General features: G+C 59.2%; 1 protein-coding gene across 4 annotated transcripts in view; it reads right to left on the reverse strand.

Annotated features, from left to right (window-relative positions):
• NUDCD3 (NudC domain containing 3) overlaps positions 1–17,324 on the reverse strand; it is a 40,171-nt gene that overhangs the window by 10,670 nt on the left and 12,177 nt on the right. For 3 of the 4 annotated variants that reach the window (XM_039847080.1, XM_039847077.1, XM_039847079.1), the window contains exon 3: positions 9,480–9,612. In XM_039847080.1, coding sequence (XP_039703014.1) covers positions 9,480–9,612 — 133 coding nt within the window. The remainder of the gene's footprint in view (positions 1–9,479; positions 9,613–17,324) is intronic. The other variant, XM_039847078.1, reaches the window with a different exon arrangement.

Here is a 17,324-nt window from a genome sequence, read left to right on the forward strand (position 1 = left end):
AGGAGTTCTGGTTCAAGACGTCACTCTGGGAACAGGCGGCCGACTCCTGACCCCGTAACCCAAAGAATGACAGGAATGAAGCACAAAGAAGAAAGCCCTAGATGATGCCAGGACAGACAGAACAGAGAAGGGACAGGGCACCTCAGTGAGTCCATAGCTGCAAGGGGCTTCCAGCTGGCAGTTAGTGGGCACCGACTGCTGAGTGTCCATGGCCCCAGCTGTGGCAGAGGAAGGGACGAGAACCCACTGCTGGCCAGAGCAATGAGGGGCAGTGCTCCAAAGACAGACCAGCAGTCAAGCCCTGTGGGTCGCCTGGCGCCCACACACCGGGAAGCCAGGCCAAGCAGCTGACCCTCAGCTCTCAGTGGCACTGGGAAGAGCAAATCATAGACTCAGAGCAGAGAAGACCGACACTGGCCTGTACTTGAAGAACGGGGAAAATATACTTTGTAATGATAATTAAAAAATCTAACAGGGAAGTAAGGGCTGCATCCTCGGGAAACTAGCAACACGAAAACACAGACTTGGTAAAGAAAACAAAACAAAAAGTACAGAGCTGGTTAGGAAAAAAGGAAAATCTAAAATATTTCCAACCTCTACCTTCAAAGAAATCTAAGAAGGAGTTGTGTCTACAGAACCAGAATAAAATATGAAAACAGAATTAGACAAAAAAGAACACCTGGAATTAAAAACAGTGGCTAAAACACAATTTTCAACAGAAAGGCTGGGATCAGATCAAGTCAAAGAAAGCAAGGCAGAGTCTGTGACAGGGACAAGACCACCTCCAGAGCTCAAGAAAAATACGCCTTCAGTCTGGAAGGACCACGGAAGGCTGAGCAGAACGAAAGACGAATGACACAAACACACAAAACTTCATGAAGGTCTGAAGAGATCCACAGGGGAGTAAAAATCAGTAATGCTGGGTGCAAGACAAGGGAGCGAGACTTTCTAAGGGCATGATTCTTTAAGGCCATAATTTCTACTCGCACCCAAACTACGAAACCAGTGAAAGGTTGGAAGTAGCGTACGTTAAGACACTCAAGAACCCTACGATCACGTATCACTTTAAAAAGTTACTTGAAGCTATACTATAACAAGGTGATGAAAACTAAAACAGGGAAAGATCCTGGAAATGGTCAAAGAAACTTCCAGTCACAAGATGAGTCAGTCCTGGGACCTGACGGACAGCGTGGGGGCCAGAGTAAACGCTGCTAGCTGCGTGTGTGCACGCCGCTAAGAGTCACGCTTGTGACTAACTATTGTGGCAACCATTTTGCAATAGATCATTAGATAGTATAAGTAATCGTTACACCTTCAACAACTGCATCTCAATAAAACTGAAAACAAAAAGAGGAAGAGCCAGCAGGGCCAGAACAGGGACCCCGACGGGAAGAGCAGCGAGCAGCACACCCAGTTCGGAAGCTGCACGCAGAACAGGGGCGACCAGTGCAGATGAGTCAGCGGCGAGTGGGCTTCCAAGAAAGGGGTCTTCGGGGAGACGGTGACTTCCAGACCACACGCGCGTGCTATCACTGAGGGCCCAGGTAATCCGGGCTGTATGGGAAGCGTGCTAGTTTGACAAGAGTAAAGGAGAGGCAGCAAGAAGCTGTGGGAAAACAGAAATCTCTGACCCAAAGGGGTTAGTGAAATGGCGAAGGGCCTCCAAGAAAGCAAGGAGCACACTGAAGACCCGGCCGGCTGCCACTGCTGCCGAACTGTGGAAACCAATAAAGGTTCGCAGGGGCCTGGGGAGCATTTATGCAAGAAAATCAACTGCATCTCGGCCAGAACGGCAAGCCCTGTGACACTAACTTGCCCTAGACTCACTCGCGCCCCAGCCCGCACAGGGCGTGCGGGGAGAAGGGGCCGCCTCGGAGCTCACGCACGATCGCGCGGCGGTGCAGCAGCTCCCAGGGAGACTCCGCTCACAGGGCTGTTTCTCGACCAGACGCTGAAAAGCCCTTTCCCCAGGGAATGTCTGCTAAAAACAATCACAGGCAAGTGATTTCCCTCTGCAGCTGGCCGAGGCAGAGGATAACGGTGGGGGCAGACGAAGGGAGGAGCTGGGGAGTTCATGTCCGCAGGGCTCGACCCCCAGACGTGCTCCTGAGGCTGGGCAGGGCCGTGTGTGCTCAGGCGACCCCACGTGCGAAGGGCCCACGCGCCTGCTCCAGCGGACTTGCGAGACCCCTGAAGGTGCGCCCCGAGGGTACTTGGCGCCCCTGGACGATGACAGAGACTGACTGAGTCCAGTCGGCGATCCCTGTCCAATCACTGGCTGACCACTACACTCAGCATGTAGAGACACCAGTGGCCACACACCATGGAAAATAAAGACTTCAGAGAACTAGTCCAGAAATGTCATTAGACGGGAACTCCGTGGCGTATCGACGACCACCACCCATGGGGAGAAGAGAAAATCTCACTTCCAGAGTCGCCACATTGTTAGTTAAAATGCCCAGTTTCAACAAAAAAGCCCCACAAAGAAACAAGAAAAGAGGACCCATGCTCCAGGGACAAGGGCGACCACTGAAACTGTCCCTGGGAAGGGCCAGGCGTGGAGCTGGCCGCGAGCCTATCCATCCGCTACTCTAGTCTGCTCGGGGAGCTGAAGAAAACCCTGTGCGCCCTACAGGGCCTATGAGAATGCGCCTCATGAGGGCAAAAGATCAGCAAAGAAGTGGATACTATGTCCTGAAAGAACCAAAGCCAATTCCGAAATTCAAAATGTAACAAAACGTAACCAAAGTACGAAATCCACAAGAGGGTGTCTTCTAAGCAGATTTCAGCAGTTAGAAGAAAGAACTGTCAAATTGGAAGAGAGGTCAATTGAGATTACTCAGTCTACAGAGAAAGAAAATATGAAAAAAAAACAACCCTGAAAACTTTCCAAATTTGACCAAAAGAATTGATCTACAGATCCGAGAAGCTCAACGAAATCCAAGCAGAATATCCTCAAAGAGACTAAGACCTCGCTGCGTCAAAACCGAACTGTCAAAAAAGCCAAAGCCGAAGACAGAACTTGGAAGGAGGAAGAGAGAGGCGACACGCCGCGTGTGATGTCCTCGGCCGCCGGAGCCAGGCAGGCGGGGAGGCTCGGAGGAGTCGGCCCAGTGCTCTGCACCCTACAGCACTGCCTTCCCCAGCGAGGGGCAAGCGGGACACCCCCACACGGCTCCCATGAGAGGGCGCGTCCCTGGCAGGCAATTTTCTCTCTCGCAGAAGCCCAGGGGAGATACTGAAGGGTCCCTTGGGTGGAAAGAGAAGGGTACTGGATGGTCACTTGAACCCACATGAAGAAACAGGGCCCAGGACAGGGAAACGTAAGAGGCGGCTGAGTGCGCCTCGTGCCAGTGGCCTCAGGGCAGCAGTAGTTTCTTAGATGCGACACAAAAAGCACAGGCAACCAAGAATGACAGCGACGGACAAACGAATGATGCGACTTTATAAAAATAAAAGGTTTTTGTACTTTGAAGGACATCGTCTCTTAGAACAGTGAAAAGAACTGACAGGATGGGAGAACATATTTGCAGGTTATTATTCTGATAAGGACATGATACCAAAAATCCAAAGGTACACTTAAACTTAATTAAAAGACAAACCACCGAATTTTCAAACGGGCAAAGAATTTGACTGGACATTTTTCCAAAGAAGACACAGGCGCAGCCGGCCAGTAAGCCCAGGGGATGCCCGTCGTCATCAAAGTCACAGCGAGCTCGGCACCTCGCAGCCATCAGGGTGGCAATGACAAACGAAACAACAGACACGCCAAATGCAGAGGACGTGGAGGAGGGGGCCGCCCACATCTCTGCGGGATGCATAAAATGGTGTCACACACTTCACTGGAGCTCATGTGGCGATTTCCTGAAAGGCTGGTCACAGAGCCACCACGTTGTTGCGTTGGGGCGATCTGAACTCCGGTGTTGCCCCAGTAACCCTGGGGGTCCTCAGTTCTTTTCACCAAGACAAAATTACAGTTCAGCGAGATTTAGGAAAGGCAAGATTTATTAAAGGCACGTTTTGAGGGTCACGCCTAAACAGGCTATAATTGCGCAGAAATGATTAAAGTGGGGGGCGGGTTACAGCGAAGAGGGCTGTAACCTCCTGGAGATCTGCTGTGTGAGGGCTGGGATGAAGGGGTCACAAAGGTGTTCCTAGGTGATTGGCACGTGAGGCCATTTTGACTGACACTTGGCCGTTACACAACGCCCTGCCTACTGCGCATGTGGCTGCCCAGCGTTCAGCATGTTGTAATCACATTCCTGAACTTCCGAGCACAGACACAACACTACGATGACGGGGTGACAAGGCTGAGGTGCAGACAGGGTCAGGGCCGTCCTGCGCAGGCGGCTGTGGCTGGGGCAGACCAGCTACAGGTTTATGGCCCTCCGGTCTTTGTCCCTCGGGACACAGGCATGATTCGCAGCTGCGAAGTGGGTGTTCTCTGGGAGGTCTCTGGCTGGGCCTTGACTCCTTTGCCGCCCCCCCACCATTGTTTCATCACGCCTCCCCCCCAATTGTCAATACTCATGTCTATCTACCTAACGACAGGACCCAGCCGTCCCGCCCCTGGACACGCACCCTGGAGAACTGAAAAAGTGTCCACACGTGGGCACAGAAGGAAATGCTGGGGTGCCAGTGGGTGCGTGGCGGGGAGGGCAGAGGTGTCTTCCTCTGCAGCCTCGGCCCACATGACAAGTACTGACACACTAGTGAAAGACAGCAAAGCGGTCCCAATGGAGAGGCAGAGGGCGACACACCCTGGAAAAGAGGCCACGATCAGGGACATGTGCCGTCACAGCCCAGAGGCCATCAGCCCGAAGTGGTGAGGGCCCTCTAAGACCCAGGACGACACCCCGCAGGCTGAGATGTGTACCCTGCCGAACAGGAAATAATGTAAGAACACACACGTGAGTGCGCTGTGTGGGTATCTCCCAGAAACACTCCCACATTTACTAAGCATAACTAAACTTAGATTCAGACGGCACCTGGCTCAGAACGCGGAGCACTCCCCAGCGGCCAAGCCGTCCTGACCCACACTCGAAGCCGGCGGCAGGTGCTGAGCGCGCTCCAGGCCGCTCTTGACATCGCCCCTTTTAGCGACCAGCGTCTGTCCTGTCCGTTTCTAGCATCGGCCCCCTGTTCAGGTTCCGCCTGCTCTTCGTTGGCAGCTGCCTTTGGCATTCACCTGGTCAGACACAACAGGAGACCAAGCTTCATGCTGCCTCAGGCTGCTGGCCCTTCACAAGCAAGAGGGGCCCAGATCGCCGCTGGGGGGCCCTTCCTTGAGGAGACCGTCTCATTCCCTAACAAATCGGAACCATTCACACAGATTAGACAGAACCACCCCAAATGGGGTAAGAAGGTCACAGTGATGCCAAGGCAACAACAGTTCAAACTGTTCTAGGCCTGCTCTTCCTAACCCCGGTTCCAATTCCTGCAGCCTAAACGACTAATTTGATTAGGTGACTAGTAAGTTCTATAAGAGAAAACACTACAAGCCAACTCAGAAGATCATGAACCACATGGAACAGGCCCTGACCTCGCGAACACAGGCAGCACCAGGAGTGGGCGAGTGCGGTGAGCTCCGAGAGCCGGGCACAGGTGACCCATCCATAGAGGGCGCGCGGAGACGCTCGACCTCACGCGGGAGAGCCCGGACCCGTGCTGCATGCAGATGCCAGCACCGCCTGTCACCCGAAGCCCCGAGGGTCTGGCGCCCGCTGCTGTCAGCAAACCTATGAAGCCAGGGGTTCGTGAGCCTTGCTGCTGGGCGGGCGGATCCCACAGCCCTGTGGTGGCGCCTCAGCGGCACCTACAGAAGCCAGAAGCACCTCTCGGCGCCACAGCCGACTTCGCCTAACCGAGTGCACGTCGTGGCATTCACTCTGCACAGAACACGCGCACGACCAAGCTCACCAGAGGCTTTCACCACCGTCGTCCCACGGCCAACCCAGGAAACGACCCCGACGCCAACTGCCAGGGGACCAGGTCTGCCATGAGCTGCTGCTCACAGGGGGCCAGCCGCCCGGAGACCTGGGCCTGGGGCGGGGAGGTGGGGGGGCTCCTGCAGTCGGGGCACATGGCCCAAACCCTGACCTGGGAAGTCCTGGGCCACTGAGATGTTCCTGGAACCTGCTGGTTGGCAGGCGCTGGGCACACGAGAGAGCGGATCCGCCCCCGTGGGGCTGGCGCTGGGACTGGGGATGCAGCACCTGCGCTAACGGCGGGGCCACAATGACACAGTCACACTCGGTAGTATGTGCATAAAAACTCCTGCCAAAACGTCCCAGAATCTAGTCACGGGATGCCTGAGGACGGAGCTGGCACAAGAATTTTTATTGTAATTTTTTTAATACTTTTGAACAGGTAGTCTCACACAAAGAAAATTCTGAATTGACCAGCGCAGCCGAGCAGCCTGCCCGTGTGACTCTGTCCTAGAGCGGCCAGCCATGCGACCTCCCTCCAACGTGTCCCCAGAAGGCCCACCATGCTCCACACCCTGAGCACAAATCGCAGCAGCTGCATTAGCCCGGGGCCGAGCATCACGTGTAAGGCGCACCCGGGGGCCTGGAAGGTTCCTGCAGTGGGCAGAGGGCAGCCAACACGGCCGCTAGCTCCACAGTGCAAATTCGGTCAGCTGTCATGCAGCAGCACGCAGTCGTGACTTCAACAACATCATGATGCGCTCCCCTCAAAAGACAATGGAACAAGCAGGGCTGGGGGCTGGGGGCTGGGGGGCAAGGGACTGGGCAGCAATCCAAGCTCAGGAGACCTTCCGCACCGGCAGAATGAGAGGTCGGACGAACTGTGTGGAGTTCAATTTCCCAGCATTGAAATCCTCCAATTCAGTGAAATGCCAAGTTCACGACCAGTCCCGACCGACGTCAGCAATCACACAGACACTGGTATCACAGTCCCCAGCCCCACGGATCCACTGCGGACAGCAAGCAGAGTGGACGAGGCAGAGACCTGCTCACGCCTCCAGTGCTTGGGACAAAAGCTTCGTTTTGATGAGCTCTTCCTTTAGACTCACCAGCAACGTGATAAAAGGCGGCACATCAAGTAAGGTCACGCGAACATAAAGTGCTCCCGCCTTCTTTGTCCCCCATTCCCCGTGGAGACAAGTTCACGGCCGCAGAAATTGGTGGGAAGGAGGAAAGCAGAGGCGAGGCTTCGGCCGGAGGAGAGGCCGGAACCCCCGTTACACTCGGTGCCTCCTCCGCCACCCTGCGCACAGAGCCACCTACGGCCCGGAGCAACCGTGAGCTGCTGCACTCTCTGCCACTGTCACGACGACACCCAATAGGTGCCAGGGACAAAAACCAAAGATAAACACTGCTGGCAGGTAGCTGTGACAGGTACCGCAGGGGACAGCTACAAAGGAGCTAATCCGGAAAGAAAGTGGCAATGCAGAAAAACCCTTAGACCAGCAAAAGCCAAGAGATGCCGAACGAATTGCTCCCCGACCCCAGTGCTGAGGGAGGCAGGACTGCGACGGGTCACTCAGACGGCGAGGCCGTGAACTTCCCAAGAGAGGCCACGGCACAGCGAGGGCGCCATGGGACAACATGGACCAAGGGGAACGAACGAGGCAAGCTGAGCTGCGGAGAGGAAGCGAGGTCCGCGGCTGCCACAGAGACGCCAGCGCTCACTCAGTCAACACCAGGGGGAGGTGCCTCCTTCAACCCCGGAGTCACAAACACAGGCTCACCGCACGCCACCAGGACAAGCTACCGCCCGCTGGCCCCTGCCAATGCCCCCGCTGGGCCCCAGAGTGCCAGCTCAGGAGCAGCCAGCGTCTATGCAGGAGCGAGCAGGCCCGGCTCCTGGGGGAAGCGGCCCCACGAGCCCAGTGATTACACGTGCACCTGAGACGCGTGTGGGGGTCTGTCCCTGAGTGCAATGAGACTAAAGGTGGCACCCCAATCGCCAGAGTGCGTACGTGAGACGCCATGGCCACTTCCCTGGGCGGCTATGGCATGTACCACGAGCTGTCAGGCGACCTAAGTCCCCTGAGTCGGAGAAGGGAACGGGCTTCGGGCTGAGCTGACACTGCCCTTCAGAGGCCACTCCTCAGGCTCCCGGCGCACTTGGAGGACACACACCGGACCAGGCTGCATCCTTCAGCCTCGTGATGCAGCGAGGTCACCAACACCTCCCCCGATTTACTCACCTACACAAAAGGCGACCCGACCGGAGACGGAATGGAAGACCACGGCCGACCACAGCAACCCTAGAAGGGGCTGGCAGAGCAGACCAGCAGGAAGGCGGCGGGCGCCCACCACAGTCCACCAGGACCAGCAGGGACGAGCCCTGTTACCTGGTCGGCCTGGTACTGGAGCGCAGCCACGAGACAGGCCTGGGCGGCCTCAGGATGAGTGAGGGAGGGAGGGCAGGAGTGAGCTGAGCTGCAACGCTGCTCCAGCCACCAGCGGCCCCACAGCTCCTGCCCGGGCCCACACGGAGCCACGACGGCTCAGGAATCTGTCCCTCGTGCCGCAGAACAAGCAGGTTCACTGGACACGAGTGGCGCTATGGCTGCGGGATCCAGCGAGACTCCTGCCTCCAGGGCAGCCCAGGAGCCATGAGGGACCTGCAGTTGGGGCCTCGGGCTCGGGGGTGGGGGGGCCTCAGCCTGGATGCGCGCATATGTCCAGACCAGCAGGGGTGCTGCCACGCCACCCAGTGGCCGTTCCAGAAAACGTGCGTGCCGCTCAGCATGCACCTCCCAGCTCCGGGCTTGGTCCACGGGAGCCAGCGGCGCTTGCTTACGGAGGTGGGTGGGGCGGGGGCAGGCCCCATGTGCACTTGGCTGTCACCCGCTGGCTTTGTGGGGCCATCACGCTGTCCTGGCCAAGCCTGGGGCGCACGCGGCGCCTCCACGTCAGACTGGACAGTGAGCACCTTCTGGCGGCCGGGCGTCTCACCTGTCAAGCATGGACGGCCTGCCTCACACTGCAGGCTGCGGGGCCCCCGGACCAAACGAGGGTGCCAGGTCTGGCGCACTGCTGGGAACCATCCCGTTCCACACACAACATGAGGGCTTTGCTCTTCAAAGTGCAGCCCGCTGTTCCCAGCCCCTGTGGTCACGTCACTCTCGGAGAGTCCCCGGTACACGGCTGTCTCCCACTAAAGGTTGGGTCCTGCTCGGTGAGGCTCCGGGCATGGGAGAACCCCACTCAGGCCGTGAACGTGACGGCCGGGACGCGGCTTCTGCGCGAAGCGGGGCTGGGGTCCCCGTGCCCTGCACGCTGTGGGACCTCGCCCGCCCTCTGTGCGGCTGCCCTGCTCTCTGGCGTGCCTTCCGCAGTGGCTGAGGACCACGCACGACATGAAAATGCTCCAGTTAAAAGTGAAGCCCCAGCACAGCACGGGCCGACAGGTGGGGGGACTGCAGAGCAGCAGCACTGTGGTCTGTGGCCGGGCAGACACCCACGCCCCAGGGACGAGTGGGCGGCCAGAGGGCCCCTGGTTACCTGCCTGCCCTTCACCACGTGCCCGGGCACCGGCACCTTGAGCTCCAGGTCGGTGTAGTCCTGGGACCAGGCGTAGTTCTCACGCACAGCGCCGTTATAGCTGTCGGGGTCCCTCTGGAACTGCTCCTGTCCCCTGGGAGAGAGCCAGAAGTCAGAGGACAGCCCCGCACACGGCACGCGTGCACCATCCTGCGGTCCTGGACAAGCACTGCCCAAGTCCTATCTGCCCCCACACCCCAAACTCCAGTCCCGGACCCTCTCAGGCCTGCGAGAAGCCGCAGGGGCCGAGGGCTGCACAGATGGCCCGAGGGCAGGTCCTCGTGATGGGAAAGCATCACCACCACAGGGCACAGTGTGGCCTAGCCCCGGGTACGCGGGAGCTGAGAAGCCAGGCCAGTCCACTAAACAAAGGGCCCGCTGACACATCCAGCTCGTGGGCCTGCAGCTGCTCCGCGTCCACTGGACCCCAGCCGCCTGTCTGGCCCACTCTGTGAGAAAAGTCCCTACACTCACCACCGGCTGTCACCGGGGGAGGGGACCCATCAGCCAGACCAACTGCACACACGAGGCAGCCAGCACGGCACGGACAGGCCTGGAGGAAAGGGGACGTGGGAAGTAGCACGCGACGGCACACTTGCCGGAGCAGATGGCAGCGTGGACAGCGCTGCGACCACCACTGAGAAGCAAGTCTGGAAGAGCCTCGGCTCTGACGGAGACAGGCCAGGGAGAAACGAGTCCAGGAGAGCCTCGGCTCTGGGGGGCACAGGCCAGGCGCGGGGGGCCCAGCAGCAGGGAGCCCAGCAGACACGCCTGCAGGGAGGACCCAACCGGATCCCACCCGTGGGGATGCAGGCACTGCACGCCCACCCCCTGGTCAGGGCAGGGTCGGGAGGATGGCGGTTCAGGACAAGGGCACGCTCACTCCCTGGGTACGCCCTGCACACCTGGTCTCGTGAGGCCGGGCCCCCAGCAGCTCAGCTCTCTAGGTGGTAACTGAGGCCGTTCTGGGCTGAACTATCCCTGAATCCACATGCTGGAGTCCCGGCCCCCAGCACCTCAGAATGAGCCTTTTCTGGAGATGGGTCTTCAGAGGTGACAGCCCCAACGAGGTCATGTGGGTGGGCCCTAATCCGTGACTGTGTCCTTAACTGGGGGGGGAGGGATGCAATCTGGACATGGAGACGCCCCCAACAAAGGGATGACAATGTGAAGACACTCAGGGAGGAGATGGCCACACAGCCACAAGCTGAGGAGGGCCGAGGCTAGGAGGCTTGGTCCAGGGCCCTAGCGGGCACTGCAATAACCTGACCCTGACCTTCGCCTCCAGAGCACCAGGAGGAAGGTCTCTGCTAAGCGGGTGGCACTCTGCAGCTTAGCACGGTGGTAGGCGAATTTCACACCCATTGTCGGCACGGGGCACCGACCCATCGGAACATGGGCTGGCCAGGCGGGGTGGTGGGCCGGTGGGGCAAGCGCCCAGACAGCAGACAGAGCCTGACGCCGTGAAGGCCTGGACACGGCAGTCAGAGACAGCCTGACGAGGGCTCCTGTCCACCAGGGCTGTGTGTGGTGACGCGAAGGAGCTGGAGAGAACACAGTGCTTGCGCAAGGTAGGTTCCGCTTCCTAGCGCACGCACGCGCACGCACGCCAGGAGGCCCGGTGGCTTCTCTGGGTAGTAGGATGACAAGCAGTGTGACTTTCTTTGTCATATCTTTAGAAATTATCCAAACTCTCAACAACTAGCAAGAAAAAATGGCTCTAAGACCTGTATACAGGAGACAGTGACTCCACCCCATGTCCCCAGTACCACGCGGATCAAGTCCAGGGGCCCCCCACACCCTGGGAGACAGGCACAGCAGGCTGGTGGCCCAGCTTCACCCCGTCTGCATCCCTCCCCACCCAGCTCACACCCTGCTCACACCTGCAGACAGTGTGCCTGAAGATGCAGAGAACACCCCAAGGAGACCAAGAGACAGGAGAGAGCAGAGGGTGCATGCTCTCAACAGACAGCCCTCAGCATGGCCTTCTGAATCGTGTACGTACGCCACCTGCTTGAAAAAATCGAAGGCATGAATAGGCTCAGGCCTGCTCCCTCCCTCCACGGCCCTGCACAACCGGCTGGCCTTGGGAACCAGGATGTGGTCCTTAAGCCCCTCCCTGGGTTCCAGGAACAGGGGTGCCCCCATGGAGTGCTGGCCACGTGCAGGCCGTGGAGCAGGGACAGGGGCCATGCCCGGCACAAGGACATGCTGCCTCCAGACACTCACGCACACCCCTGGGATTCGAGGCAGAGGCCGGCATGAGTCCTCTGCCCACGGCTCCCACCACCGGCAGACTCGCCGTGCTTGTCCTTAGTGATGGAGCAGGGCTTACACGTACGTGAGCACACGTGTGAGTATGTGCACGTGTGTGTACTGCGTACAGGGCAGGTAACAGACATCCTCCTTCACAGCATGTCCATCCCTTAGCACCCCCTCTTCTCGCTGACGCCCCCACATCCCACACCTCCACAGGAGCCACAGACGATGGACGCCTGGTGACTTCCCTCCGGGCGTCCGCGCTTGCGAGCTCCGGATGTGAGCGCTGCCACGACGCCTCCCTCCCAGGAGGCCCGGCCCGCTGCTCTCCTGGAAGCAGGTCCACGGCACCGCTCAGCACTGCGCCGAGACGCCTGGCCACTGTGACATCTGGGAAGGCCACGTCACACCTCACCCCCGCCGCTCAGAAAGGGAAGGCTCGCAACTCCATCGTAAACTTAACACATGAAATGGTTCGCAGGAACCGCAATTTCAGGAAAGCCAAGTTCCTCTAAAAGGGTGCCAGATAAATGAAAATCACGTTTATAGTCACAACAGGGACACGAGAATGTGCAGCCCTGCTCGATGGCAAGGGAAAACGAGAACACTGTGGAAGGGGTGCTGGGCCTTTCCTGGGCCCAGGGAGAGAAAGTGCTGACGAGGCAAGGTTGACAGGCAAGCCCCAGGCCGCCACCCTCCTGCCCACAAAGCGAACTGGTTGCTGACATGGCCGCTTTCAATCACAGCCCACTGGGGAAATGCACACCCAGCCCAACAAGAAAGGGGCCGAGAGTCAGCCGCCAGTGCCGGGCTGCCCGGGCCACGAGCATGAGCGGCTTGGGAGGGAGGCACCTGAGCAGCGAGTGTGGACAGTTCACGGGCGCAGGGCGCGCAGTGCTGGCCTTCTAGCTCCACCCACGGCGTGGTGCCGACGGCCTCGAGATTCTGGCTGTGTCACCCAATGTGCCCTCCTGCAGAGAGCGGCTCTGGCAGGGCTTCCAGCACAGGAGCCGCCGATCGGCGGAAGCCAGGCCCTGCGTCCTTGGCACGGGCCTGCCCTGTCCCAGTAAGTGTGTCACCCATGTCGTCGCCGAGGACTCGCCTGCCCCAGGCCCGGCTGCGCAGTGTCCACCCGCACCTCACGCCCTCGAATCCAGCTTATCGGTACCACAGGGGTCATAACCTCTTGCTCGGGGAGCTAAGAGACTGACAGTGGGTGACAGCCCAGCAGCCACCCAGAGCTCACGCAGTCCACCCTCAGCCTCAATGTGTACAGGCAGCTGGCCTGTCATTCGGGCCCAGCCGTGACCTCTGGGCGCCACCCGCATGACCCCGCGTGTGCATGGTTGCTGACAAAATGCTTCATGGACACACTGGGGGCCCTGGTCAGAGTCAGCACAGCCTGATGGCAAATCAGCTGGAAGAGACGCCGCCCCAGGACAGAGCCAAAGCGACAAGCAGTGACAACACACCACAGGGCGCTAACGCCAGCTGGGCTCCAGTCTCTGCAGACGGTACTTTCTGTTCTCACCAGCTCCAGGCTGCCAGGGGTGTGAGCTGTGACATAAGACAAGCCGAGAGAGACTCCTCCTGTTTGCAGTCTCTGCGTCAGCCCCCAAGGCCCTCCCTCACAGCCCCTCTGCACAGAACTGAGCCAAGACCCCCCTCAGCCAGTGTGAGCAAAGGAGAGGGGCCAATGATGACGCCGGAAGCCAGAAGCAAGGCCACTGTGAGTGCCCCTGTGCCAGGCCCACCCGCCAGCCACAAACACAGCCTGGCCACGCCCTCAGCCCAGCGGCCGAGATAGAGGACACCGAGGAGAAGGAAAGCCTAGCAGCCACAGTGGACAGCTGACATGGCAGCTCCGGGGGCACTGCCCTAATCCACGACATGTGTGATGAACAGGTGACTACGGGGACCGCCGACAGCCAAGAGCAGCCGTGCTCACACTGGCAGCTGGGCAGGCGGGCTCCCTGAGGCTTTCCATGAGAACAGAGGACACGGGTGGTGTCCATCACTGAGACAGGAATCTTCCGGAACGCATGCGCACGTAGAGACTGAGAGAAACGAGTGCTACCTCTATGTCCTTGAGGGCCATTCGAGTAGCTCGGTCAAAGCTCTGGCTACCACGTGCTCACGAACACCCCATGAACTGCTGTGTAAGCGCACACAAAAAGCCGCATTTCAGGGCTCTCGCCGGTGACTGAACAAATGCAGCCCTCCTGCGCCAACGGCAGGCCCGCTGTGTAACTGACCTGCAACAGATGGACACGCACTGACTCCTGAAGCCCCCGCTGACCGTGTCCGGACAGATTCCCAAATAGAGACCGCCGATCAACCACAGCGCTTCTCGGGGTCACCCCACCTCCCTGACCCCACGGGCAGCTCTCCAGGGGTCCGGGGATAGGCGACGCGGGCTGGGCACCACCCGCCCTCACCCCCACTCCCCACAGACGTCAGGCAGGGGCACGCCTGTTTCACATCATCAGAGCCCACAACCAAGTTCAATTTCAGGTCGAAACCCCATCTTTCTGCCTGGTCTGTGTGTGCTGTGAACTGCCCAGGCACACATTGTCTGTAAATGTGTGTGACGCTGGGCTCTATGAAAAGGGAAGCACCTTTCCGAAAGCTGATGACCGGTGCAGCTATGCTGGGGTGACCTGCGTGGCAGCCTTCACCTCAGGGTGGTGAAGGGCAGGATCACCGCGTTCTCCTTATAAAACGGGGCACTGGTGTGGCAGGGCTGGCGAGGCAGTTTACGAGGAAAGTGAACAGACCACCACAAACTACAACCCCAAGAAAGCCAGCTTCCGAGAGGGGCACCACGTGCCCAGGCAGAAGTGATGCTGAGCAGCAGGGAGCAGCACCCAGGGCCCCTGCCAGGCACAGTCAGCCGCTCCGAGCAACAGAGGGATGCTGCACCTGAAAAAAGACTGGCCACCTTGTGACTAAGACTGTGATCGCCAAAATCCAAACAGAACTCACAAAGCAGACGCAGCAACAGCCACTGCCCCTGGGAGCGCCTGTGCCCGAGGCAGCCAAAGGGGCTGGGTTTCACCTGCATGTACAAATGAGCGTATTCCTTTATTACCTGTGCACACAAAAGTTAGCTAAAAGCTAATCGGTGACCACCCCGACCGCTCTGAGGGCCCCGCGGAACCGGGCTGACAGTGCCAGCCGCAGGGTATGAGCCACCCCCAGCATGTGACGCGCTCTGCTGCACCAGCTCTTCCAGCTCAGGTCACTTACTCTGAGAATTCCACTTTAAGTGTCTGCAGGGCGGCAAAGATCCCCACAAGGGACAGAGACTGGCATGGGTGGCCAGCCGGGCGCCAACCTCAGCAGGGACGCAGGACACGAACCCCATTAACACCGTCACAGACGTTTTTAACCCCTTAGTCTTTTTGCTTAACGTGTTTTCTAACTTTCCTCAACGAATACACAGCGCTGCTGAAGACGCCCTGGGGACTTAGACTCTCGCAGCCGTCTCTGGTCACCATCGTCCTGTGATCCCATGAGAAAAGAGGCTGGCAAGACAGACACGAAGCCACTGAGCACAGTTCACACTGCGGACACGCTGGGCGGCCACCCACACGTCACCAACGGGGCATGTGAAAACGCAGGATGATGGTGCCAGGTGGGCGGGGTTAGGAGACGGGGTGGAAAAGACAGAGCGTAAGTACAAACTGGCAGTCGTGATAGAGGCGCACGGATGTGGAGCGCGCAGAGCACGGGGACAGTCAACACTGCTGCAATAACTAGGATGGAGGCAGAGCGGGGTGATCGCTACATGGCGCAAGCACCTGACCTCGGTGGTGCGCGCCTGAAGCTATCACACGTGCTACGGCAAGTGTGACTGACAAATGAGGAAATAAAATGCAGACGAGCCATGTCCACAGCATGCTGCCATCACGCAGAGCTAAACTTAAAAAAGCAGGGGGTTCAGGAAGATGAGGGGAGGTGGGGCGCATGGGAACCTCATACTCTCCACTCGCTCTGACTGTAAACCACAAACTGCTCCCTAAAAAACAAAACCTATTTTTAAAGAGTAGGCAGAGGTGTAAACAAGCCCCCTCCTCCCTCGGACTCTCCTGCATGAGTCGCTCATGGCCGTGCGGGTCACAGTGAGACCGAGGTTCAGATCCCTCCCTGTATCGCGGCCAATTTAAACGTGCACACACGGCCGGGAAACCGCCAGGAGGAAGGAGGCCGCGGGCCTGGGGGGGACAAGGCAAACAGACCTAAATAAAGGTACCCAGCGAAATCAAAACACGGCCGGAGTCGCTGGCGGGAGGGCGGCGGGCAGAGGGGCGACACTGGGCAGGCAGAGGTCTCAGGTCTGTGCGCAGTGCGGCACCCGCCGAAAGCCCAGCAGACCCGCCGACAGTCCTGTCCCCAGGGCCACCCTCGGCAGGGCTCCTCCCAGAGTCCCTCACGTGGGACAGAGTTTAACCCAAACCTGAAAACTGCTCCGCATCATGGAGGGGGCACCGCCAGCCTGCTGGGGAGGGGACTGCGCCCCACGTCTGGTCACTGCAAGGGGCGTCGTCCACTTCCTCCAGGTGGTGTCTGCAGGTGTCTGCTGCTGCTGCTTGGGGTCTGGGCCTGTGTTCCTTGGGGTGGGGACAGACTTCTCTCTGTTCTCACATTTAGGACCCCATAGGCGGGCAGGGAACGGAGGGGAGGTCACACAAAGCAGGTCAAGCGGCCAGTCATCAGCCGAACGCGCCCGTTACACTGCCTCGTCTCCCCCACAGCGCCCCCCGAGGACCGTCACCGCACGTCACACACAGCCGAGCAGCACCTGAATAAGAGGTCTGCGACTGCGTGGGGGAGAACACCCGACGCAGGAGGGAAAGGTGGGACCGGCCCCGAGGGCGAGCAGCCAGCCCGGAGACGGGCCTCCTGTAGGTCGGGAAGCTGGAGCAGCAGCGGCGACAGCACCGCCGTCCAGGAGAGCCCCGTGCGGCCAGAGCGCACAGCTGCTCGGGGACAGTGCCAGTGTCGCTGGACAAGCCCATGAAGGGACACCCTGACGACAAATGAGGACCTTGGTGGGGTGGTGACAGCGCGGAGGGTGGGAGGGGCCACCCCTCACGGCGCAACCCCGCCAGCGAGCACAGAGGGAAGCCGGACACCACCGCGGTGACCGCCCGAGAGCCACGGTGGCTACGAGCTATGGCGGGAGCTTGAGGACCAGCGGACATCGCGGTCTCAGAGCATCTCCCCACCAGATGCACAGGGACTAGAGGGGGACAGCACACAAGACCACGCGAAAGGACAGTCGCCAGGAAGAAAGCCAGCACCTGTAAACGCGTCACGGCCACAGACGAGGCTAACGAAGCGGCCAGAGAGCAAAGATGCGGCCCTGAGGCAGTGACAGTGGTGGCGCATCAGCCCCGGGGAAAGGACGCTGCCGGACCGCAGTCCTCAGAAGAGCACCCAGCAGCCTCCGGTCACACCTGGGGCGCTGGGAGGGCACGTGGGAATTCTTTGCACGGCTTTTGCAACTTGTTTTTTGCAGATATGAATTATCTAAAACTGAAG

This window comes from Pteropus medius, unplaced genomic scaffold (genome assembly GCF_902729225.1).
Source record: "Pteropus medius unplaced genomic scaffold, Ma_sr-lr_union100, whole genome shotgun sequence".
Lineage (NCBI taxonomy): Eukaryota > Metazoa > Chordata > Mammalia > Chiroptera > Pteropodidae > Pteropus > Pteropus medius.